Source organism: Chelonia mydas, chromosome 19 (assembly GCF_015237465.2).
Source record: "Chelonia mydas isolate rCheMyd1 chromosome 19, rCheMyd1.pri.v2, whole genome shotgun sequence".
Taxonomy (NCBI): domain Eukaryota; kingdom Metazoa; phylum Chordata; order Testudines; family Cheloniidae; genus Chelonia; species Chelonia mydas.
Genome location: NC_051259.2, coordinates 11,855,816 through 11,879,087, shown reverse-complemented (window position 1 = coordinate 11,879,087; position 23,272 = coordinate 11,855,816). Strand labels below are relative to the sequence as shown.

The 23,272-nt window shown below is 55.2% G+C and overlaps 1 protein-coding gene across 7 annotated transcripts in view; it reads left to right on the top strand.

Annotated features, from left to right (window-relative positions):
* LOC102937284 (peptide methionine sulfoxide reductase MsrA) overlaps positions 1 to 23,272 on the top strand; it is a 43,314-nt gene that overhangs the window by 3,535 nt on the left and 16,507 nt on the right. For 4 of the 7 annotated variants that reach the window (XR_006286593.1, XR_006286594.1, XM_043532350.1 and 1 more), the window contains exons 1-3: positions 7,354 to 7,630; positions 14,354 to 14,422; positions 15,140 to 15,259. Coding sequence is in view for 5 of the 7 variants with exons in the window: in XM_043532350.1 (XP_043388285.1) it covers positions 7,390 to 7,630; positions 14,354 to 14,422; positions 15,140 to 15,259 (430 nt within the window). In the remaining 2 variants the exon portion in view is untranslated. Of the gene's footprint in view, positions 1 to 7,353; positions 7,631 to 14,353; positions 14,423 to 15,139; positions 15,260 to 23,272 lie in introns of those variants that run through there. The other 3 variants (XM_007064874.3, XM_043532351.1, XM_043532349.1) reach the window with 1 other exon arrangement.

The window sequence follows — 23,272 nt, the reverse complement described above, 5'->3', positions numbered from 1 at the left end:
GACGCCTCCCCCACAGAAGCCTTGGGGTGGCCCTGTGATCCTGGCAGGATCAGTTCAGTGTGTGCCAGTAGCAGCTAGAGGTCCCAGCTGAGGAGGGCCCCGTTGCGCTAGGAACTGTACATACAGATTGAGAGAGCGTCTCTGCCCCGCAAAGAGACGACGGTTGAAATAGACAAGGCAGACAAAGGGTGGGAGGAAGAAAGGGGGAATTGACCCAGCACGATTCAGTGACTTGCTCACAGTCACGCAATGAGACTGGCAGAGCTGGGAGTTAAACCCAGATCTCCTGACTGCCAGTCCAGTGCCCACCTTCCATATACATCGCCGGGGAGACTCGTGAGCGCTTACTGTCAGTGGGCTGGCTCGGCATCCTGGCTCCCAAAGTGCCCTCCTGTCGTCGTGTGGCTTGGCTGCGCCATTCTTCACTTCCCGTCCTAAACTGCTGTGTGCAGTCAGACTGCTGCCACCACGGTGATGGGGGCGGGAGGGGATGCCTGGGGCTGTTTCTATTACCAGAGCCGCAGGGGAAAGACGCAGTGTGAGCTCCTCATCCCTGGGCTGGAGTGGGCGAGCCACAGGGCCCTGCTGAGGCTTTTGACAACAACGGGAGAGCGATGAGTCTTGTTCATATCGTGTGCCTGGTAGGATGAACGCTGCCCCCGCTCTCCTTTTATTGCCCTTTCCCGGCTCTCTCGTAGGCTAGGCAAGAAAGCTGGTAGGCAGGCCAGGAGTCCAGGCCTTGCTGAGTCACTCGGCTCTGGCTTCGTCCCAGAGCAAAGAGCTCCCTTTTCTAGCATTAGGATCTGCTTGGAAAACCGATGCTTCTGGCACTCGGGTGCCCCCCAGAACAGCCCTCCTCTCCAGGGCAGGGCCGTAGCTAGGAGTCTGCCCTTGCACCCATTCCGTTGCCTGCAGCCTTCCCTGCATCAGACCTGCCAGGGCCCAGGGCAGCCAGGAATCTAACAATGAAAGGCCTGATTGGAGAGGAAAAGCCCCAGCGCTGGCTACCGCCCCCAGGAAATTACAGATCAGCCTTTGCTAGTGTAATTAGCAAAGGCTGATCTGGGTGACATGGGCCAGGGTCCCATGTGGCCAGTGCCAGTGTTCATTTCTGTGCCGCTGGGCCCCCGGCCGGAGCTGGAGATGAGAGAGCCGCGCTGAATCTGGTTGTTTCCCTGGTGCCTTCCCGGGGGTGCCCCATCAGGGAAGAGGGTTCTGCGTGGTGAGCGGTTGGCTGCTGGGCCCTGGCTGAGACCCACCAAAACTCATTTCACGTATCAGCCCCAATGGCTGGTAACCGCCCTGGGCTGCTAATGAGCTGGGGATTGGGAGCCGGGTGTGGTGTGGGCGAGCCCAGCGGGAGGGGAGGGCAAAGGTGGCTGTGTGCCCAGCTGCTGCCTGTGCAGGGGGGCACTGGTGGGACCCTGGTGGGAGTGAGAGCATCCCGGGGCCTCCTTTGACTTCCAGTAGCTTCCCTGGGGACAGCTCTGAAGCCTGAAGTGCTACAGATATGCCCTGCTCCCCTCTCCCCCCACAAGTGCAGGCCCTCTTACGGCAGCCTTACATTCCACCTGTGCCAGGAACTTCTCTGCCTTGGACTCTGTCCACAGCTGGTGATCTGTCTGGGGCCAGCACCACAATCCATCTGACCAGCTCCCTATCCTGTTAGCAGCCCCACCGGGCCATCCACTGCCCCCCTCCCTCGCTGTGAGGGAAGGATCCTGAATTCCCACCCACAAGTGGCCTGTGGCTTATCCATGGGGGAGACCTGTGGGGGGCAAGCACTGGCTGCGTGGGGGCGGGAGCAGAGCCAGTCAGCCCCATGGGGAGGCACGGCTGGGGCAGAGCGGGGCGGGGGACGGAGAAAGCAAGGCCATGGCCAGAAGTGGTTCTTTGGCCCTATATGCAATCCCCTCCCTAGTAGGTTAGGGAGAGGGGGCTCTCCCCCATGTTTGTACCCTCCCAAAGGCTCTGGGGGTCTGGGAACCCAGTGACCGGCTCCGCAGTGGATTGTCAAGACAGCATGTCTGGGGGGAAGGAACCGGCAGGATGCCCCCGGCTGCGCTGATCCCTGGGGTGTGTGTCCCACTGAAGCCCCCCTGCGCAGCGGGGCCTGTCCGACGTGCCTCGTACTGTTAGCTCACCCTGAGCATCCATGCAAGAGAGGCTGCTTCCTGTGTCCTCCCCCCGCCCCCACCCCTTCGCGCTCAGTCACCCCCTGTTTGTATTCTGGGCTTGTGCCGGGGGCTGTGCTGCGGAATGAGGCCCCGCCGCCAACAGGGCTCCCATCACGCTGATGGGGGGAGAGGAGGGTGGGCTGTGCTCGCCATGGCAACAGATGGTGTTGCTAGGATACAGCAGAGGAATGAAAGAATGAGAGGGATGCCCAGAAGCCTTCCTCCCTGCCCCCTCCGCCATCTCCTCCCCAGTGCTCCCCAAGTGTCTGTGGAACAAGACCATTCAGGAGACTTGGCAAGCCCAGCCGATGGGCTGCCCCCTGCCAGGCTGAGGGATGGTGGGAGCACAAGGGGGGGGAGGGTGTACGAGAGAGCCATCAGGGGGTGCTGCCCACCGGTGCCCGTGGAGCCCTATTGTTGTGGTTTTCTGGGGGAACGGGCCCCTGTGCTGATGTGGCATCTGGCTCCGTGCAGTGCATGAAATGGGTGCTACACGTGGGGGACAATAGGACACTGGAGCTTGGCCGTGCCCCCGAGGGGCAGGGTGGGGGGTTGCAGGTTAACGATTCCCAGAGGCCATTCCTAAAGCGTCAGGGGGCGGTTCTAAAACTGTGCCCCTCCCCCAAGTGTCCGGGCACGTCTCCCAGGCCCCGGGTGATCTCTGTCCCCTTGCAAGCGAGGCGGCTTTGATTTCTTCACTTGAGATGTTGGCAGCGTGCCTTGGGACCGTGTCTCCGTCCCAGGTGTGAGTGTGCTTGGCCTCCTACCCCAATAGACTATTCAGATTATTACTATCCGTTTGTATTGCAGTAGCGCTAGAAAGGCCAGTCGTGGACCCGGGCCTCAGTGTGCTGGGCGCTGCATGCTGTTTATTAGATGTCTCACCCATGTGCCTCGCAGCTCCAATCCTGGACCAGGAACCTGTTGTACTAGGGCCGCACAAATGCAGAACCAAAAGAACTTACGATATACGCGTGAGATGAGATGGCAGGTGCAGACAGGCAGGGGGCACAAGGAAAGAAACCCGTAGAAACTGGTGTCAGGGTCTGGCACGACTAGGGCACAAAGGGGCATTGGCCCGTGCTGGCAAACAGGGAACCAGCATCAACGCTGATTTGTGCAGAGCTGGTCAAGGTGAAGCTTCACATCGGGGCTGCTACGCTAGTCATTAAGATGCAGGGTACTCGCTAACATGTCCCGTTGACACCCTCCCTCCAATCCTGGTCAAGACAGACTGTTTTGCTGGGAGGCTTTGGCTATGTTGCCCTGTTGCTTTCTGTGCCCGAGGAGTTTGCCCATCTGCAAATGCTGACTGTGAACTTCCTCCCCCCCATCCCCCCACATCCCAGGAAGTAGGCAAGGCTTAACCTGGCTTGTGTATAATGTGATCTTAGGTCGCTGATGAGCTTATTAATAATACATACGTTATAATTAGAGGGGCAGTGTGGCCTGGTGAAAGGAGCACTGGATTGGGTCTCAGGAGACGTGGGTTCTGATCCCGGCTCTGCCACTGGCCTGCTGGATGACCTTGGGCAAGTCACATCCCCGCCTTGGTGCCTCAGTTTCCCCACCAGTAAAATGCAGATAATGACTTAACTATGCTGAAGATCCCCAGCCAGGAGCCCCAGCCTGGCATGCGTCAAAGCCCGTCCCACCCAGCTGTGTGTAGACGCAAAAGGCCCCACCTGGGCATGCCCGGACTGGGCAGGGTCAGGCAGGTATGTCATGAAGCTAAGCAGCAGGTTTTGAGTGGACCTCTTCCTGTGTGGTCTCTAGTGGGGTATTAAGAGGGTTTACTTCTCCAAGCTGGCAGCAGGGGCTAACATGGGGCAGACAGACGTGCGGGTGGTATAGTACCAGAGATGGCAGCTGGTAGATCCTCACCCAAGCTTTGCCCTCGGTCTCTGGCAGTGGCTGGGGGAACATTGTGGCATCTGCAGCCCTGCTCCCTGGAGTGGGAGGAACTCTACCCAGCTGGAGCCACTGGTTCTGGGGTGGGGTCCTTACCCAGTCCCCTCCCCTCTCCCTAGCAAATGAGGAGAGGGCAGCAGGGTAGGGGCTGGGCTAGCACCAGCCTGGCTCCCTCTTCGAGGGAGCCATCAGCAGTTTCTCCAATCCCCGTATAAACTGGTCCCCGCAGCGAGTCCCCCACCATCACCCTCTTCCCCGTGATGCTCTTTCTACTCTCCCCCTCTTTTGTTAAATCAGAAGAAAGGGGAGCAGACTGATCCCCCTGTGCCTGCCATCAGAGTAGGGCGCCCCACGGGGAGTCAGATTAACTCTAGTGTGTATGGCCAGCACCTAACATAAGGGAACCTTGGTTTCTCTTGCTGGGGCTACTGTAATAGGATAATAGATACCGTTGGGATTTGGGAAGGGCTCAACTTAGGTAGGAGAGTAAATGATCTGTACCTCCCAGCGCAGAGGGCCTGCTAGGCTCTGGAGCCTCCTAGTTGATGCTTCTGGCTGGGAACTGATGATGCGAGTGGGGAATGGGGGTGAGGAAGGGATGGCCTCTCAGCAGAGAGCTGTGGGCCAGGTGTCTGGGCGGAGGGAGGGGATTTGAGCCGACCCAACCCTCCAGTCAGATGAGTTATGGCTGCTGCCGTGGGCTGGAAGTGAATGGAGGGTGAGGGCAGGATAAGGTGAACCCTAAGGAAGTGTCTCCACCCCGCTGCTCCCTTCCATGAGTGATGAGACCCGAGAGCGGCCCGGAGTCCTTTGCAGCGGGTTCCCTGTTCAGTGTGGGATGGTCCTTGTGGCCTGCTGCCCCAGTGGCTAATCACGTCCCAGTGGTGGGCTGGCAGGCCCATTCAGTGCCTCGCGGCTGGGGACTGACCCAGAGCAGCTGGCTCGCCCCTCGATCACACTCGCGTGAATGGAGCTGGGGGTGTGGAGGGAGGGGCGGGCTGGGCGCTGGCCTTCCATCCCTGGAGACCTCTGTTCGCATTTCCCCTTGTGATCCCAAGGGGAAATGCGGTTGGTGGCCCCCCACCCGCCCCCGGGGGCTGGCTCCTGCTCTGACGCTGATGCAAGACTGGAGGGGCTTCGCATGGGACTCACGTTGGAACAGAGCCCCTCTGCCTCGCCCATGTTGGAGAACCACCAGGCCAAGGCCACTCCCCTATTCCTGCTGCCTGGTGTGCCAGGGAATCTCCTCAGCCAGGGAGAAGGTAGATGAGGGTGGGCATGGCGGTGCCTGGCTGAGGGGCCTCCAGGGCTGCGGGCGCCCTTCAGGCTGGTGCCCTAACCCCGCCATTGCTGGCCAGAAGGGGCAGTGACGGTGTTACGCTTCTGGCTGTGTCTCTCCGAGGCTGAATCTGCCGTGGTCTGTATCTGCCTCTTGTCTTGTGTGGGCTCTGGACTGGTTGCCAGGAATGTTCCAGTGATGCTCTGTGCCCTGATTACTGTATCCCTGGCAATGGGGGGTTGCTTTTCCCCCTTCCCCCAACTCAGGCTGTTTGTTGCTGTTGCTCTGTCCTGCAACTCCGTGCGTTTCCAGGAACATAGGAATGGCCAGGCTGGGTCAAAACTGAGGTCTGCCTAGGCCAGGGTCCTGTCTGCAATGGTGGCCAGCACCAGATGCCTCGGAAGAAGGTATAAGCACCCCACAACAGGCAGGTATGGGACAATCTACCCCCTACATTAGGTCTCATCCTAATCCCTAGTAATTGGAGAGCAGCTTGAGCCCTGAGATTTAATATCCCTTCCCCAAATTTTATCCTCATAAAAATATCCAGAGCGATCATTATTCGTAATCCACGTAAATGTCCATTTCTGCCCCTTTTTCGTCAGTTGGCTTTTCAAGTCTTCACTCCCGCCCTCTGCCAACTCCATCTTGCACACAGTTGCAGCATTACCAGCTCAAAGCATTGAAGAACGATGCACCAGACCCCTCCAGAATCATGAGCTAGGCTTTAAAAATCGTCGATATTAAAAACCTAATAAATGGAGGAGGTCTCTTTATTTGCATTCCGGCACTGGAGTGTGGGAGTGGGGGCGGTTTGTGTCATAGTTTTAATCTTTTCTCCACACCTATGAGGGCTAGAAACCGCTTTTTTAGCGAGAGCAGAGAGTCTCACATCATCCGAGGACTGCAGGAGCTGTGGGTTTAAGAAGAAACACCAAATGTGTTGCAAAGACTCGTGATAAAATCATGAGAGTTGTCAACACTGCAACCAAAAGCTGGTGAGAGATGGGAAGGTAAAAGGGGCTGGATAATGTGGCCAACAGGTGAGAATACAGGAAGGCTGGGGATGAAAGGACTCTGCCAAGTTCTGCAAGTCCAAAGTATTAGCCCTGAACTCGCAGCCCCGCAATGAATGCAAAAGCTTTCATGGCTTTTCACTTTTGGGGGAAAATGGGCTTCTAGAACTGCCTTGTGCTGGGGCAAGTGAAACTAAGTAGCCACCAGGGTAAAACTGACCAGGCTAGTTCTAAACTCCCTGAAATACAAGCAGATGGCAGAGCTGGAAAAGCAGGCCCTGTTTGTTTGGGTTTTTGGCTACAATCCTTTTTTATTTAATAACAGACAATGCTGTTAATAAGGCCAGCAGGATAGTAACTAGATAGCAGTACAGATGCTTTCACAAACAGTGTCCCTCCTAAGATGAATCGCAGGTGAGTTAGACTGGCTGCTGTTTTCCTCTTCCAAAAAGTTTGTACCTTCCCCTCAAGGTGTGTGTGTGTCAAATGGGGCCTTTTGTTCCTGCCTGTGGAGCGGGCTACAGTCGTTCAGAGGTGCGTGGCTTGATGCTCTGCAGGGAGAGCGAAGGGCTCGGTGTCTGGGACCTATGGCTTCCATCTCTGCAGTCGTCTTCATGGGAGACCGCGGAATCTGTCAGCACCAGTTCCAAATTGGGAGGCGAGTGGGGCTGCGGCAGGACGAGGCTGCTGGGAAGTGAGCTCTGGTGTCCTGTGGCGAGCACGGGCTCCTGCCTTGGTCTCCTTTCACCCAGGAAGGGCTGGCAACACCTTGGCTTCTCCTCTCTTTAAATCCCATGGGTGAGTCTGAGCCCTGTTCTCAAAGTCACCAAGTGGCCTTCCTCAGAGGTGAAACTTGCATGTCATTTTTCATTCCTTCTCTGTCTCTCTCTCTCGCTTTCCCTCTCCCCCCACCCCCTCTTTTTTTCCCCCTCTCCCTGTCCCATGATGCTCTGCACCTCAGCAGGCTGGTGCCATATAAAAGAGTGGCTGCTTTTGCTGCCCGCGGATGTTCTCACGATGGCAGGAGGGGGGAAGAGCCTGGCACCGTTCAGATGCGAGATCTCCAGCTCCTGTCAGCCTCCTCCTTGCCTGGTCTTCTGTCGCCTTCTTTCTTCCTGCCCCACCCCCTCTCTTTGCCCCCTTCCCGACATTCGGAAGCTCCCGGAGGCGGTGGGCACAAGGCGGGCATCTCGGAGGGGTCAGACTGGCACCGGCCCGCGCGGTAGGGGGGAGGCCCGCGCTGAGAGGTTGGTAAACTGCTGCTTTTCTTTCTCTCTCTCTCTTTTTTTTTTTTTTTTTTTTTAAAGTAAACTAGTTGCTGTGAATTTTTGATTCTTCCTACTTTGTTGGCTCACTCCCTGGATCTGCAAAGCAGGGGAAACAGACGGGGGAGGGGGGAAGGGGGGGTTGTGGGACAGAGAGACACTAGGAGTTGGGATGGAGGTTGGCAAGGAAGGCGTGAGACAGAGGGAGAGAGAATAAAGCTGGCACAGGCTGGAGGGCTGCCAAGGCTGCTTGGCAGCAATGCCAGGGAAGGCTGGGGTGGCTCGGGGCTGATGGTGCGGTGTGCGGGGAGTGGGGGAATACAACGGGAAGAGAGGTCGAGGGTAGGACGTGGGGGGATGTGGGGTGGGGGGGGCTCAAAGCCTTTGCTTTTTTTTTCTTTCTTTTTTTTTTTTTTTTGGAAGATGATACAAACAAATCTCGCCTTCCCACATATTGTTGGTAGCCGTCAATGGCTGTGTGTGATTTTTTTTTTTTTTCCGCGGAGCCGGGAGTGGTGTTTGGGGAGTGCAGCCCGCTCCTGCGCTGATTGAATTGAATCCGGGCCAAGGAAATTATGTAGCCTGCCTGTCCTCCTCGGAAGAGGGGAGAGAGCCAGGGAAGGAATCGTCTGCGAGCTGCCAAGCTGCCCGGCTGCGCTGCCAGCGAAACGTCTTGCAGACCCGAGCCCAACTCTGGGCTTTTGTGTCTATTCCCCTCCCCGGCCCCCAACTCTCTCCAGTCTATTCACATTTGGCTACTAAACCTTTGGAGTCCTTAGCAGGTAGCCAAGGGCAGCTAGGAAAATCAGGACAAGACATCCCCACCTCCGTTGCAGCTATGTGTTTTGGAAGCAGAATAAAATGGCTCCAGTCCGGGTATGTGATTGGGGGAGCTGGGGCTCGGGGTGGGGAACGGGGCTTGGGCCTCCTTGTAAGGGGCTGGGTTGCGTGAAGTCAGGATCTTCCTTACATTTGGAGGGTGCTCCCTCGTGCAATGGGTGGTGATCACTCGGCCTGATCTTAAGGCCCCTGGAGTTGCCGGCGTGGCCCTTGCCCTGGGATCAACTGGGCTCCGAGGTCTAGGAGCCGCCCTGGCTGTGTCCTGGCAGTGTTGCTGTGGTGGGGGGGCATGGCGTGGGAGGCCGGGGCTAGAGCTGGGAAGCATTATGTCTGCTAAGGTTGGGGTGAGGACCATGGAGAGTCATTGTTCCACCTGACTGGACAGCTGGGGGAATATGCAGACACTGGGCTCATCAGATTAGCCTTGCGGGGTGCAGGAGGGCAGGAGGAGGCTCCATGATTAGCAGGGACAGGATGGAAGAATCTGATAAACCCATCTTGGAGCGGTCGGCATAGGGGATCTTTCAGGTCAATTGAGAGCTCAGCCTCTGAGCCTGCCGGCCTTCTGTAAGGCCCCCTCCATGTAGAGATGGCCCTGTATGGCCCACCGAGCCGTTCCTCTCTCGCTGCTGCACCCGGCTGGCCGTTTGGGGTCGCTCTTGAGGACTGCAGAGCGAGCTGGTGAGCATGGCCCCGGGAGGGCAGTGGCGGTGGAGGGATGGGGCTGTGATTGGGTTATTCCCTTGGGGTGGGACTGTATGCCGGTGCTGGCTCTTATGACCCTGCAGCGCCACCGCACAGAAGCGGGGAGCTGATGGGAGGCGGGTGGGCAGCAGGCCTCCCTTAGTGATGATTCCCTAGTGGGGAGGGTCCCTAGACCGCCCCACTCGGCTCCCAGGTTCTGGCAGAAGGTCTGTTAGGAGAGCGTGTGAGGCTGAGGCGGATACAGTATAAGCCGGGATCTGGTGCTAAGTGAATGCTGGCAGCAGTCTCCCTGCCGTGCAGAATTGCTTGCGTAGCTGCTAGGTTGCTTGGAGCTCTGCGTGTGGGTGTGTAAATGCGAGAACGATGAGCTCTGGCGAGGAGGAGACATTTAAGGCAAAGGTCTTTTCTTCCAGCCCTTTACTGGATGGAAGGAAGGAAGGCCGGTCCTGAGGGGAACGCGCTGCATCGGGAGGCAGGGATCTCCGGGTTGTGCTCCCAGCTCTGACACTGACTCGCTGTCTGACCGGGGGCAAGTCGCTTAAGCCACTTTCTATCCAAAAGGGTCTCATAATTTTGGGTGCCCAACATGAGAACCCTTGGGCCTGATTTCTGTGCACATGCTGCTTCCATCAGCTGTAACAGCTGTTCAGCACATGATGAAAAATCCGGCCCATTTATCTTATGGCAGGCACCCAAAACTAGTGGGACACCTTTGAAAGTGTTGGTCTGAAACACTCTGTACCTCAGTTTGCCCATCTAATTTGTCCCTACCATGGGCCCATGTAGCATTCACACAGCATGTAGTTTGTCCTACATGAGCAACCTGCGTCTTACATATTATCCCTCTGTGAAATCAAACGTGGACTCGCATAGTAAAAGGGGCCCCTTTCATATAGAGAGGTCCGGACACATCATCTCCAGAAATATGGCCCTCCTGTGCCATGCTAACATGCATGCCCTTTTCACTGGTGTGGCAGGATCCATTCGTCCATCTTCACCTGCCTGCAGTTGACGGATCGCTGATTGCTTGGCTGTGTATTGAACATCTCTTCACCTGTTAGTTTTCACGGTCTGCCCTCTTGTGCACACCAGCTCTCTGTAGGACTTGGGGGGCAGATCCTCAGCTGGCATAAAGCTAGCAGCCCCCAGGCTCCAATCTTTCCCTACGTATTGTGGCAGGCACTTTGCAGATCAATAAGACTGTCTGTCTGCTTCCTAGAGCTTATCCACCGCCGAGACAAAGCAGGGACGGTGGGGCGGGATGAGGAAAGCCCGTGTCATTGAGTGGGGAGGTCAAAATGCCTCTTGTGTTGCCCTGACCTAGGCATGGTGTTAAGCCCTGATGGGGTGGGAGAAGTCTGTTGCCTTGGAGCAGAAGGTGGAGGCGTATTGGAGTGGGGTCAGGGAGGGGGTTGTAAGCAGAGTGGGATCGGGGAGACAAGGACTGGGCAAGTTGCTCTGGACTGAGTGGGATTGGGGCGGGGCTGGTATTGACTGCAGTGACCAAACCAAGGCAGGCACCAGGCCAGGCTCCCTGTTCCCGGTGGAGATCCCTTTCTTCCATTCCTTGAAAGAGTCCCACCTCAGCTGGTCCCCACGCAGCTCTAACCTCAGGTGGGCTGGCAGGGACCGTGCCTGTACCATGCATGCTGCTGCCTGGAGATCTGGCTCCAAGAGGCACACGTCTCTGGCGGGAGACGGGCCGTCCCTTAATGAAGGCGCGATGCCTTCCGTGGGTTTGGATGTGGAGCAGGCAATTGCTTGTGGCCCCCTGTGAGCGACACTGCCAGAGAAAAAGAAAACCTAGGTCTAGGAGAAGGGTGCTCTGCCTTGTGACCGCAGCAGCTCAGTGGCTGATCCTTTGCCTGGGGTGGGGGGAAGGAGACTCCACCCAGCAAGCCCTGTTGGGCTTCATGCTCGCCAGTCGTTAGCCTCTGCAGACCTGGCTTCTGATCACTAGGACACAAGTGAAACCGCTTTGACGGTGCTCAGTGTTTTGCCGCGTCACCCACTCAGGGGCATCCATGCTGCGAGAATGGCAGTGTGCTATTCATAGCTTCCAGGGCCAGAAGAGACCACTGTGATCATCTCATCTGACCTCCCCGTGTAACACAGGCCAGAGAACTGCCCCCAGATCGTTCCTATGGAATTAGAGCAGCTCTGAAAACCCTCTGTGGAGAAAGAAAAGGAGGACTTGTGGCACCTTAGAGACTAACCAATTTATTTGAGCATAAGCTTTTGTGAGCTACAGATGAAGTGAGCTGTAGCTCACGAAAGCTTATGCTCAAATAAATTGGTTAGTCTCTAAGGTGCCACAAGTCCTCCTTTTCGTTTTGCGAATACAGACTAACATGGCTGCTACTCTGAAACCTCTGTGGAGACGCGCTGCTGGGAAAGTGGGAAGGCCTGGGGGAAAGAGATGGCTGCAGAGCTGCCTGTGTGAGGAGCCTGGGCCTGGACTAGAATGGTGATGGGGGGCTGTGGGTTGGGCTTGAGGGGCGGGGGGACAGGACTGGAATAACCAGGTGCTGCAGGCTGGGAACAGGGGCACTGGCAGAACTCTGTATGTGGGGAGGGTGGGTCAGGGGGCCAGGACTGGTATAGCAGAGTGGGCTGCGGGTCGGGATCGAGGCGCATCACAGATTTGTGTGTGGGAAGGCAGTATGGTGTCTGCCCACACGGGCACCATCTAGTGCCAGGCAGCTGTATCCTCTGCCTTGTACAGGCACCTCCATAAATCATCTGAGCATCCTTCAGTCGGCTCCCGAGAAGCGACCTGCCCCAGCAGCCGGGGGAGAGAAGCCGGTTCTGCCTCCCCGGGCAGCCCCATAGACAGACGCCCTTCTCCCCGCTACCCCGTGGAACACCTGCCGCTCTCCTGCCTCTGGGAGCAGCCCCTCTGTTAAAACCGAAGCAGCAGGCTTGAGGCCATTAAGCATGGTGGTCTCCTGCGTGCTAGGAGGAGCTTTTGGCTTATGTGCCATCCTCATCCCATTTACAGTGCATGAGCTGAGCTGCGTTCATCTGCCAGGGCTGTCCGGGCTCCTCCCTCACCCCGGGCTGTGATGCTCAGCTGATCTCTCCCAGGCTGTCGGGGAACATAGATTCTCCCATCTGTTGGGGGCGGGGGAGTGCTCTCTGCACAAGCTGTCCCAGCTTCTCGCTTCTCGAGTGAACACGAGGCCCTGGGAAGATACAAAGGCTTAAAATAGAGACCTGGGGAAGAGACAAAGGAGCAGATCGGGGCCATGCAGGCCTAATTCCCAGCTTGCATTGGATAACCCCATTACACGTCAGCTCCTGGACTGGGGATTAGCAAGCAGTTGGGGCTGATGCGCTGTGCGGCAGCATCCGGGCAAGCAACCTAACTAGTTTTAAGATAGATGGAGCTTGATTTGTGGATGGGGTGACCTGCCACACCAGGGCACTGGAGTCTATGACCCAGGAGGTCCCTTTTGGTCCTGTGGTTCCAACGATCTTCTCCGACCGCCGGTGCCCGTGAACTCGGACCCTTTTGCGGCAGATCATGTTTCTGATGGGGATGCCTCTGTAGCCAGGGCTCTGCTGTAATGAATGGAAAGAGGATTCCTTTTGGAAGCTGCTGGACCCAGACAGACCCTGTGATTCTCTCTGGCTCTTGGCTAACACAGCCTGTGCTATCCCCACGCAGGCTCTCCGGAAGTTTTGGCCAGGGATCCAGCAGTTGTGGAATGGATGGCGGGCTGCACTATACCCTCTCCAAACACTCTGTTCAATGGGGCATCTAGATAGAAGGGACTAAAGGCTCGGACCCCTGAGTCCTTGATGGAATTAACTAGCGTTAGGAGCCTCCAACCTCTGATTCCCCTTCCCATGGTTCTGCCTGCTTTTTAGGCCCTGGGATTCGGGGCTTTAGATGACTCTGAAGGGCTCCATTTTTTCTGTGCTCTCTTGGGATCGTTCCAGGGCACTGACCTTCTAGGAATGGCTGAGTTATGAAGGTGAAATTGGCTGAGTTATGAAGGTGAAATTCACCCCTGTGCAGCAAAGGGCCAGCATGGGGGGTGCCCAGATCTTGAGTCCCACTTACGCCTTCCCCATGGGGCTTGAGGGGTGAGTTTCACGCCGCCTGAGGGCTGATCATGTGTGCAATGGAGCCTGGGTGACAGGCAAAGAGAGGCTGCTGCAGGGCCCCGTGCTGCATTTCCTGGGTTTCCATTGTGTACCTACGGCCCGGGGTGTGTGGTCCAGTCGCTGTCACAAAGGCGGCTCCTGGGCTCTCAGGCCAGCTGAGCTGCTGCTGCTCTGCCTGTGACCCCTGGAGGAGGGAGAGTTCCTTGACCTTGTGGAGACTGGGGAAAGTGGGGAGGAGGCAGGGAAGGGGGGGCCCTCCCTGAACACCAGGTGCAAGAAATGAGCTGAGATTTCCTGGTGGAGCAAATCTGAGTGCGGACAGTGTACTGCTCAGATCCACCCCACCAGCAAGCGGGGCAGGGGCAGACGATAGAGCCGTGGCCTCTGCCCCGAAGAGCTGGCAGCCACCCCAGACATGCCCAGCACAAGGGCACCAGAAGCTGTATGGAAACAGCTAAGGAATGGGGCTGTTTAGTCGGTGGGCTCATCACGATGGGCCAGGCCCCAAACATCTCTTTGACCTGGCTGAGCATGTGCTTTGTGCCTAATAACTAAGAGCTCTGTGGGGGGCGGATCAAGGTGCAGGGAGTCCACAAGGCCGTCTCTGGGAGAAGCTGGAGAACCCCTGATGCAGGACAATGGCGCTGACGTGTCTGGGATCAGCCACTGCTGGTCTCGGCGTCCCAGATTGACATGACTCTTGGGTCTATCTGGGGATGGGGATTCCAGGTGCCCCTCTCTGGCAGGCAGCTAAAGCTTGGTGGCAAGCTTTCAGTAATTTGATGTGGCTAGGGCACTGGACTAGGACTTGGGGAAACCTGGGTTCTATTCCTGGCTCTGACCCTGGCCTGCAGATTGACTTTGGGCAAGTCACTCCACCTCCCTGTGCCTCAGTTTCCCCATCCTTAAAATGTGGACAAAGGTACTGACCTCCTTTGGTAAAGCGCTTTGAGATCTTCTGATGGAGCGCACTGTATAAGGACTAGGGATTATGGCTATTAAAGACTTGGCAAAGGGGCTTATCCATGTCTGTCTCTCCTCCTGCAGCCAAACATGCCGTCAGCGGGAACGCGATGCTCCCGCCGTTCCCAGAGGGAATGCAGATGGCCATTTTCGGTATGTGGATTGTTCCCTCTTCCTTCTCGAACTTGGCGGTGGGGCATTGGTTGGGTGAGAGTGCGGGCTGCCCCTCCTCCTTCCCTTTAGAACTTGGACCAGAATGGGCCGTGGGGAGGGGGAGAGGGAGAGCTATCGGGCCCCCATAATCAATACCCTGCTCAGAATCTGGCTGTCCCCTGGCTGCCCCCTCTGTCCTGGGGATGCTGTTCCACAGCCTAGATCTCACTGCTGATAAGCTGTTGCTGGCAACTGTCCTTTGCTCAGTTTCATTCATCACCTCTGGTCAGCCCCTCCACCCACTGTCAACAGCCCCTTACCCGTGGGCTCCACCGTTCACAGTCCTGAAGGCTATTAAGGGCCAAGTGGGTCCCCCATCTTCAGATCAGTGGGAGAATTTGATCTGATCAGAGACTCTATAGCACCCTGCTGGTCGCACGCAGCATCCACTCACTTCCTCTCCAGACCCCGTAGGTGTCTGCGGTGTTAAAAGCCACATGCTGACCTAGGGACCAATCCCGGCCCTGAGCCTTGGGCATGGAGTGCTCATTGAAGTCAATGGCAGTTGTGCATGAGTGAGCTGGAGAGCAGGAAAGGGACCTGCCACAAAGCAGGTTGTGTCCTGGCAGGGTTGGGCTGAGGGCGAACTGATGCTCCCTGGGTTCAGATTAAGCTCTTTGCATTAAATTCACCTTCTCAATCTCCTGTTCTTTCCAGGCATGGGGTGCTTTTGGGGAGCCGAGAGGATGTTCTGGAAGTTGCCGGGCGTCTTCTCCACCCAGGTGGGCTATGCAGGAGGCTTCACCCCAAACCCCACCTACAAAGAAATCTGTACAGGTAACACCTCGCTTCTCTTCTACTTGGGGAACTGTAGCTTCACTTTGCCATGAGAGTTCCTATTGCCCGGACTCTAATTGCCTGGAGATTCGTAGCTTAGAAGGGACCTCTGTGACCATCTAGTCTGGCTTCCTCCATAACATGGGCCGAAGGACTTCCCTGTTCAACGAGAGCAGATCTTTTACAAAAACATCCCATCTTGATTTTAAAATGGCTAGTAATGGAGAATCCCCCATGACCCTTGGGAAATTGTTCCAGCAGTTAATTACTCTCACCATTAAAAATTTACACCTTATTTCCAGTCTGAATTTGTCTAGCTTCAACCTCCAGCCACTGGATCGTGTTAGACCTTTCTCTGCTAGATTGAGAAGCCCATTAGCAAATATTTGTTCCCCATGTAGGTTCTTATAGACTGTGATCAAATCACCCCTTTAACTTCTCTTTGTTACCTAAATAGATTGAGCTCCGTGAGTCTATCGCTATATGGCATATTTTCTAATCCTCTAATCCTTCTCGTGGCTCTTCTCTGACCCCTCTCCAATTTATCAACATTCTTCTTGAATTGTGGGCACCAGAACAGGACACAGGATTTCTGCAGCAGTCACACCAGTGCCAAATACAAGTGTAAAATAACCCCTCTACTCTTTATGCATCCACAGATTGCATTAGCCCTTTGGACCACAGCATCGCACTGGTAGCTCATGTTCAGCTGATTATCTACCCCCTTCCCCAAATCTTTTTCAGCGTCACTGCTTTCCAGGATAGAGTCCTCCATCATGTTAGACGGTCTACAATCTGTGTTCCTCGATGTATGTCTACATTTAGACTTATTCAAATACATATTGTTCGCTTGCGCCCAACTTACCAAGCGATCCGTATCGCTCTGTATTAGTGACCTGTCCTCTTTGTTATTTATCACTCCCCAATTTTTGTGTCATCTGCAAACTTTATCAGTGAGGATTTTATGTTTTCTTCCAGGTCATTGGTAAAAATGTTAAGTAGCATAGGGCCAAGAACCGATCCCTGCGGGACCCCAGTAGAAATACACCCACTTGATGGTGATTAACCATTTACAGGTACATTTTGAGATCTATCAGTTAGCCAGCTTTTAATCCATTTAATGTGTGCCAGGTTAATTTTATACCATTCTAATTTTTTAATCAAATCGTTGTGTGGTACCAAGTCACACGCCTTACAGAGGTCTGAAGTATATTACATCAACGCTATTACTTGCATCAACCAAATTTGTAATCCCAATAAAAAGATATCAAGTTAGTTTGACAGGACCTATTTTCCATAATTAATGCCAATCAACGTCAGTTTATTTTAATTTAATTTTAGTTCTGTGTTAATCGAGTCCCATATCAGCTGCTCCATCATGTGGCCCGGGATCAACGTCTGACTGACCGGCCTGTAATTCCTGGGTCATCCCATTTAACTTTTTAAAATATTGGCACCACATTAACTTTCTTGCAGTCTTCTGGAACTTCCCTCGTGTTCCAAGACTTACTGATGATCCTACGCGTGTCTATGCAATGCCATCTGTCTCAGTGCTTTACCAATTGTTCAGTAACTGCTTCAGCTATGGCTGAACTGCAGCTGTTTCTGGGGTAGAACATGGCTGCTGTTAACGGTGTGCAGCAACGGGATGGCTCAGGATAGGCAGTGTAAAGTGCTGTATTCAGTTGAAATTGCCATGAGAACTTAAGAGAGTTAGAATGGAATTCACCCATTCGGTTTGGTTGGAACATAGGGGTTTATACCCTGTTGTAGGATTTTGAATGATCATTGCGTGAGTAGTGGAAGGTGCATGTCGGGATTTCTGCCTTAAAGATGGCAGCGCAGTGCCACCTAGAGTGAGGGCATAGACTCGGAAGGGGAAGTGCCATCTAATGAATTGCCAGCCCTGCTTCCTGCAGCATCTGGCTTTCCCTTGGAGATCTGTTGTCCATGTTCAGATCGGCTCCAAGCTGGCTGAGCATATGAGAACTGATGGGGGAAGGAGGCTCCGGAGTGGTAGAAATACAAGGGTAGCGTTTTAAGTGGTGACGCCAGGCTGTCAGAGCCCATGCTGCAGGGATGGCGTGTAGGTGGCAGGAGAAGCAGCCATCCCTTCTGGGCTCCCAGTGCGTGAGTCTCCTCTGAGCCGGTGGGATACCGTCTCGCTGACTGTCCAAACGCCCATTTCCCCAAGTGTGACTTCGGTTCAGTGAAGTCCAACGGGGCCAGTTTGTGGCTTTTTGCTCCCTTCCTCAGCAGCTTATCCAACTCTAATGCGAAATGCAGCCTCTCAGGGCCCAGCTATCTCATCACTTTGGGACAATGCTGGCCTTCATGTGCTGTGCAGAGGGATAATAGCCTTGCTCGCCCTTAGTGTCCCGTCTTTTTAAGAGGCGGAAGGATACCTCTTGCGAGAGATGTATCATTTTAGGAAGCCATGAAATGTTTATCAGGGGCAGCCGGGAGAGCAGGCCGTTGTCCTGTCCTCTGGAAACAGGAGCTGGGATGTGGTAAAGCAATACACAAACACGAAGCCAGGCTGGGCCCGATGCCCAGCTAAGCCAGCCATGCAGACCAGCCAGGTGAGGGGGGGAGTGTGTGTGTTTGTGTCCAAGATGATCTGATGGAGTGACCCAAAATAGAAAGGCCTGGGACACAGGAGGTACTTGGGTCTGGAGCTGCTGGGGCTTGCTCCGAAGTTTGGGGGTTGGGTCAGAGGATGCTTCCCACTGGGACAGAGGCACAGCCTGAGCTGGCTTCTCCTGGGGAGAGGCAGCCACTCAAGCACCCCCAGCTTGTGTTAATAAGGGCTTGATTATCCAGTTGATGAGACCATCAGCTGAGGGCTAATGTTAACCCACTCTAACCACGGAGCCAGGCTCTCCCTGGGCCCAGTCCAGATGGGGCTGAGCCATAGGGGTGGGTCCAGATATGACGTTTCCTAAATTCCCCAGGGTGATCGGATCCAGGGCGTGGCTCGAAGGAGCTGCACAATAGACATCCCTACCCCCACGCCGAATCCCGTGTTGCCTGCCAGATTCTGAGCCACGGGCCCCGTTCCCAGACAGCACCCTCTGAAGCTCATCAAGCAGTCAGCGTCCATGGGCCGGACCGTGCGATTGGGAAGCCGAGTGTAGGACCTATGCCCCAGACTCTGGGCTGCTCCCTTTGGGATTAGCATGTCCCCTTGGTGACTGTGTGCCCCAGTGTTTAAGTGAGTTGGAGGCTCGGGAAATGCCGTAGCGCTCTTGTTCTGAAGTCCAGAGATCGCTGTGTATAATACCCTGGAAGTAGGTACCCAACACTGGGCTTTGGAATCAGGCTGACTGGATGGAATCTAAACTCCTTGCACAGGGGGAGAGAGGGTGGAGGTGTCTTTCTGGTGGTCTCCTTTGCAAAATGACTGGAATCTGACCATTCAACTCACTGACTTCTCTCCTCTTCCCTCCCCTGAGCATCACCCACTCAGCAGCAGGGCTAAGAAGTTAACGAAACCCGGGTGCTACTCCTGGCTCTGCCATGACTCTCCGTGTGACCTTTCTCCATGCCTCAGTTTCCGCATATGTAAAGTGGGAATGATATTGACCCAGTCTCTGATTTGCTTATGGCTTTCCCCACCCATAGGTTGCCTAGCCCCGCGTTACCCAGAACCTCCACTAGATTCTAGAGCCACTGTCCAGAGCAGCTGTTAGCATGACATTGAGGGGGATTTTGTTAATGAACAGCAAGAAGTACTGCAGTGTGGCCTGGCACGGCTTCCATCAGTGTGCTAATGTATTTATTAGGAAGGCTAATCCGCCCCCTCCCCCCCCCCCTCCCCCCCCCCCCCCCCCCCCACACACACACACACACACTTCCCCTTCTCTCTCCAGCTCCGCCCCCCCCAACTCATCAGAAATCTGAACAGACTGTTTCATGTCTTATCTGCAAAACCATTCCGCACACTGGTGCGGAGGATTACTTGTCTGCAAGAAATATTATCCGCGTCTGTTGTCTCGGTTCTGGGTATTAACATAATGCAGTGGGGGGGAGAGCGTCTTATCCCCCCCGCACGTAAGGAGCGACCGAAACGACTGCACAGAGTGGAGGCAGCCTCCCCAGGTGCATGTGACTGCACAGGGGCGCTGGCGGGAGTTTGGTGGGGCTGGTGTGAGTGAATGTGCAGGCTACTGCTGCCAATCCAGGCCAGGTTGGTGATGGTCAGCAAATCTTTGTTGCCCGGTGCACTTTGGTAGCATGTGTGAAATGAGTTTGCTGGATCTCAGTCCAGTTCCTAGCTGGGTGAATGCTGAGATTGCAAAACCCACCACTGCAATGGGTGCCATTGGCTCCCTGAACACCTTGTTGGCAGGTTGAAGGTTCGATAGGTCGAATGATCCAGGCCAGCATTAAAGCGTGGTGGCAGGGCAGGCTGGTTTGGTGGCAGTGCTGGAGCTTGGGGGACAGCGGGGTGGGGTGGGGTGCTGCAAGGGAAGCTGGAACAACCCCCTGTCCCTGCTCTGTCTGCTTTGTGGGGGAAGAGAACCTCTGTCTGCAAGGCTGTCAATCCAGCACCTTTTCCCAGCCCTGCAACTCACCCGCTTGTTAATTTCAGCTGAGGGAATATTCCCTTCGGGAAAAGTCCCCCATCGAAGTGAATAGAACGTTAGAATTCTACAGGATGGATTAAAAAAAGAAACAGCCTGTGGGAAAGATCTCATCTTCCATTAAACTCTGTAGGTTTAGAGTAATTTCTGCAGCATCCTAATGACTTCACCCCTGTTAAATCCATTAGGACTTTCCCCATAAGGGTTTATGTAAGCCAGTGTCTCCGATCTTGTAAAATCTGGTGGGGGCATTCATGCTCTGCCATCTCTACCCTAGCCCCTGTCTACGATGAGCTGGCCACAAGGAAATGGACTGTAGTTTCCAGGCAGCTTCCAAGCTCAGGCTTTGTCTGTACTGGTAGCTGTGGAAGGGGAAGACAAATCCCCTAATTTGTTCCCCTTCTCTAACACTTTCTAGCCAAAGATCTCCAGGCCTCCCAGCTGCTAAAGGCAGTGAACTTGTGCAACTGGTCCTGGCCAGATGCATTGTTTACCTGCTAACTGCGCTGCTGGATGTTGGGACTCCCATCCAGAAAACCCCAGCCCTGCTGGGCCCACTTAGCCTGAGGGCCAGTTGTGCTGTCACAGTCGGCAGAGAGAGCTGACGCTCCTGCGAGCGCATTGTGACCCTCTGGTAGGCGGTGGAGTGATGTGCAGCGCTCCTGCCCATGGGGCATTTGCCTTGTGCTGTGTCCCCCCACTTCTGCCGCTCTCCGGCAGCACGTCTCTGTGACCCTGTAAGAGCAGCAGGAGGCTCATAGGGACTTGCCTGTGGGACAACCACTAGAGTCATTCGGGGTCATCTTGATGCTCTCCTTAGCTGCAGCTGTGTGATTCGATTGCCCTCTTCCCCCCCCCCCCCCACACCATCCTTGGAGCAGGGAGCGGAATCCGAATGTTGCCAAAGAACGGGAACGTGGCTGGCTCTGCTGCTGGCTTGGAGGAGCAGAGCAGTGCAACAGACCGTCTCTCCTGCCCAGTGGGTGGGGATGCTGGGCCCTGGCCCAGGGAGGGAGGAAGTAGGGGAGAGATGAGGGAAGATTATTTTGGTGGGGGGAGTGGGATAGAGTGGGCAGGAGTCCAGCCCACAGGGTCATCAGATAGCTAGGTGGGGTGGGTTAGAATGGTCTTCTTGGGTGGAGAGGCATCCGCCCTGCCCCTGTAGGGAGAGCCAGTGGCTGATCCCGAAGCAGTGGTTTGGAGATTTCCTGAGGAAGGTACGGTCAGATGCAAGGCTTAGAATGACCTTTGCGGAGCAGAACAGCCCTTGCTGGCCCGGCAGGAGGAGGGGAGGGAAATACTGATGTTCCTCCCCCCCGGCCCAAACACTTCCCTGGCTTTGCAACACTTGGAAACCTCTGCTGCTCAGTGGCCTTCGGCGGGTCCCTAGCTCACCGGCATGGCTCTGCTGTGCATCTCTCCCTGGAGATGCTTTTCCTCTCTCCAGCTGGTTGGCTGAGGCTACCAGACGGCGCTGGCCTCCCTCTGTACATCTCTTTGCTGGGCAAAAATGGCATTTCAGCATAGCCCGACTCCCGGGCTTCCCCCTTTCTTCCAGTGCTGCTTGAGCTGGGTCGGGGGCTCAGCCTTGTGAAGTGAGGCTGGGTGGAATGTATCTGCCAGGCAGCCTAGGGGCTGCATTGGTTTTAAAAGCCATTTGCAGGGGTGGGGGTCATTGCCTGGCTTCTGCAGCTGGCACTAAGGACACGGCTGTGGCTCACCAGGCTTCAAGAGCTCCATGGAGTGCTAGCATCACTGTCCACTGCACCACGGACCGGGCAAGTCATGCAGCTGGGAGCTATGGAACAAAAAAGCCGTAGTGAAATGCAGGGCACCTTGGAGTCAGGAGGCCTGGCTTCTGCTTCTGACTCTGCCACTGCGGTATTGGCCGAGTCGCTTTAGCGAAGTCACGCCACCTTTCTGTGCCTCAGTTTCCCCATTTGCAGTGCGGGAGTACAAGTTAGTCAGCTTCATGATGCCTACTCAGATCCTGGGATTCAAAGAGCTGTAAACACTGCCTGTTGTTTATTACTGAAGGTGGACTCTTCTGGCTGGCGGGGGAAAGCGAGCGCTAGTGGGAATGGGGAGATCCTGTTAATAGACAACTTGAGAGACAGATGAGCGCTCCTTGCGGCTTTAACTGCCAAAGCTAGCGCCAGCCCGGCTGTGTCAGAAACACCGGAAAAGGCCATCGCGTGCTGGCCGCAACATCTCGACTGCTGCCTTAGCCTGGGTTTTCCCCCTCTGGTGTAGCAAAACGGGAGAGTTATTGCCTGGAGAGCAAAGCTATCCACTTCAGCCACTTCGGTAATTGTCGGTAGATCACAGAACGGGTTGACTGCAGCCATTAACACCATCCGGCATAATCATGTCCGTACCTGGGGCTGTGCAGGGGCCGGAAGTTCCATTTCACAGAGATTTTGAGACGTTGGCTTAGTTCTGAATTAGAGCAAAAACTAGAAAAGTTGAAGAAAAAAGTGTTTGGACAAAATCAAAGCATTTTGTTTCCATTTTAAGGGGTTTAGTTTTGTATTGTGTATATTATACAACAAAATATGAGACCCTCTGGCTTGTATTGTACTAGCCTCATTGTGCAAGGTGCTGTACAATCTAAATAGGCAAGACAGACAAAGGGCAGAAGGGGAATCAGTGGTACACACAGAGGTGATTTGCCAGTGATCACACAGTGGGTCAGTGGTGGAGAACCCAGGGCTTCTGAGACCCAATTCAGTGCCCCACCCTGTAGACCAGCAGTTCTCAACTGGGGGCCTGGGGGCCATGAGTAGTTTCAGGGGGACCACCAAAATAAATCAGAGAGCAGGGGTAGCATTAGACTCACTGGGCCCCAGGGCAGAAAGCTGAAGCCCGAGCCCTGCCACCGGGGGCTGAAGCCAAAGCCCAAGAATTGTGGGGCCCCCTGTGGCATGGGGTTTGGGGCAACTGCCCTGCTTGCTACCCCCTAATGCCAGCCCTGGCTTTTATATGCAGAAAAACAGCTGCTGTGGCCCAGGCAGACTGTGGAGTTTTTCTAGCATGTTGGGGAGGCCTCAGAAAGACAAAGGTTGAGAACCCCTGCTGTAGCCCCACACTGCCTGCCCTTTGGATCTGGACCCTATGAGTTGATCTAAAGCAGACTCTCCGTCTTGTGGAGCCTATGACACACACCTGGACAGCGCTGCCTCCATGCCACCTGGGGCAGACTCGCTAGCCGCAAGAGAAGAGAAAAAGGGAAGCCCTTTTTCTGCGCGCAGCAGACGGTCGGTCTCTCTGCTGCAGGAGGGTGGGGTTTGCACAGCCCGGGCTGTGGCCCTTGGTGGCGGCTTGCACCGGATAACAGGTTATGGCAGCCAGCGGGAGCTCTGCCTCTGGCCGCTGCCTCTTTGCCCGGCCCTGCAGCAGCTGCCAAAGCAGGGACGTCCAGGAGAGC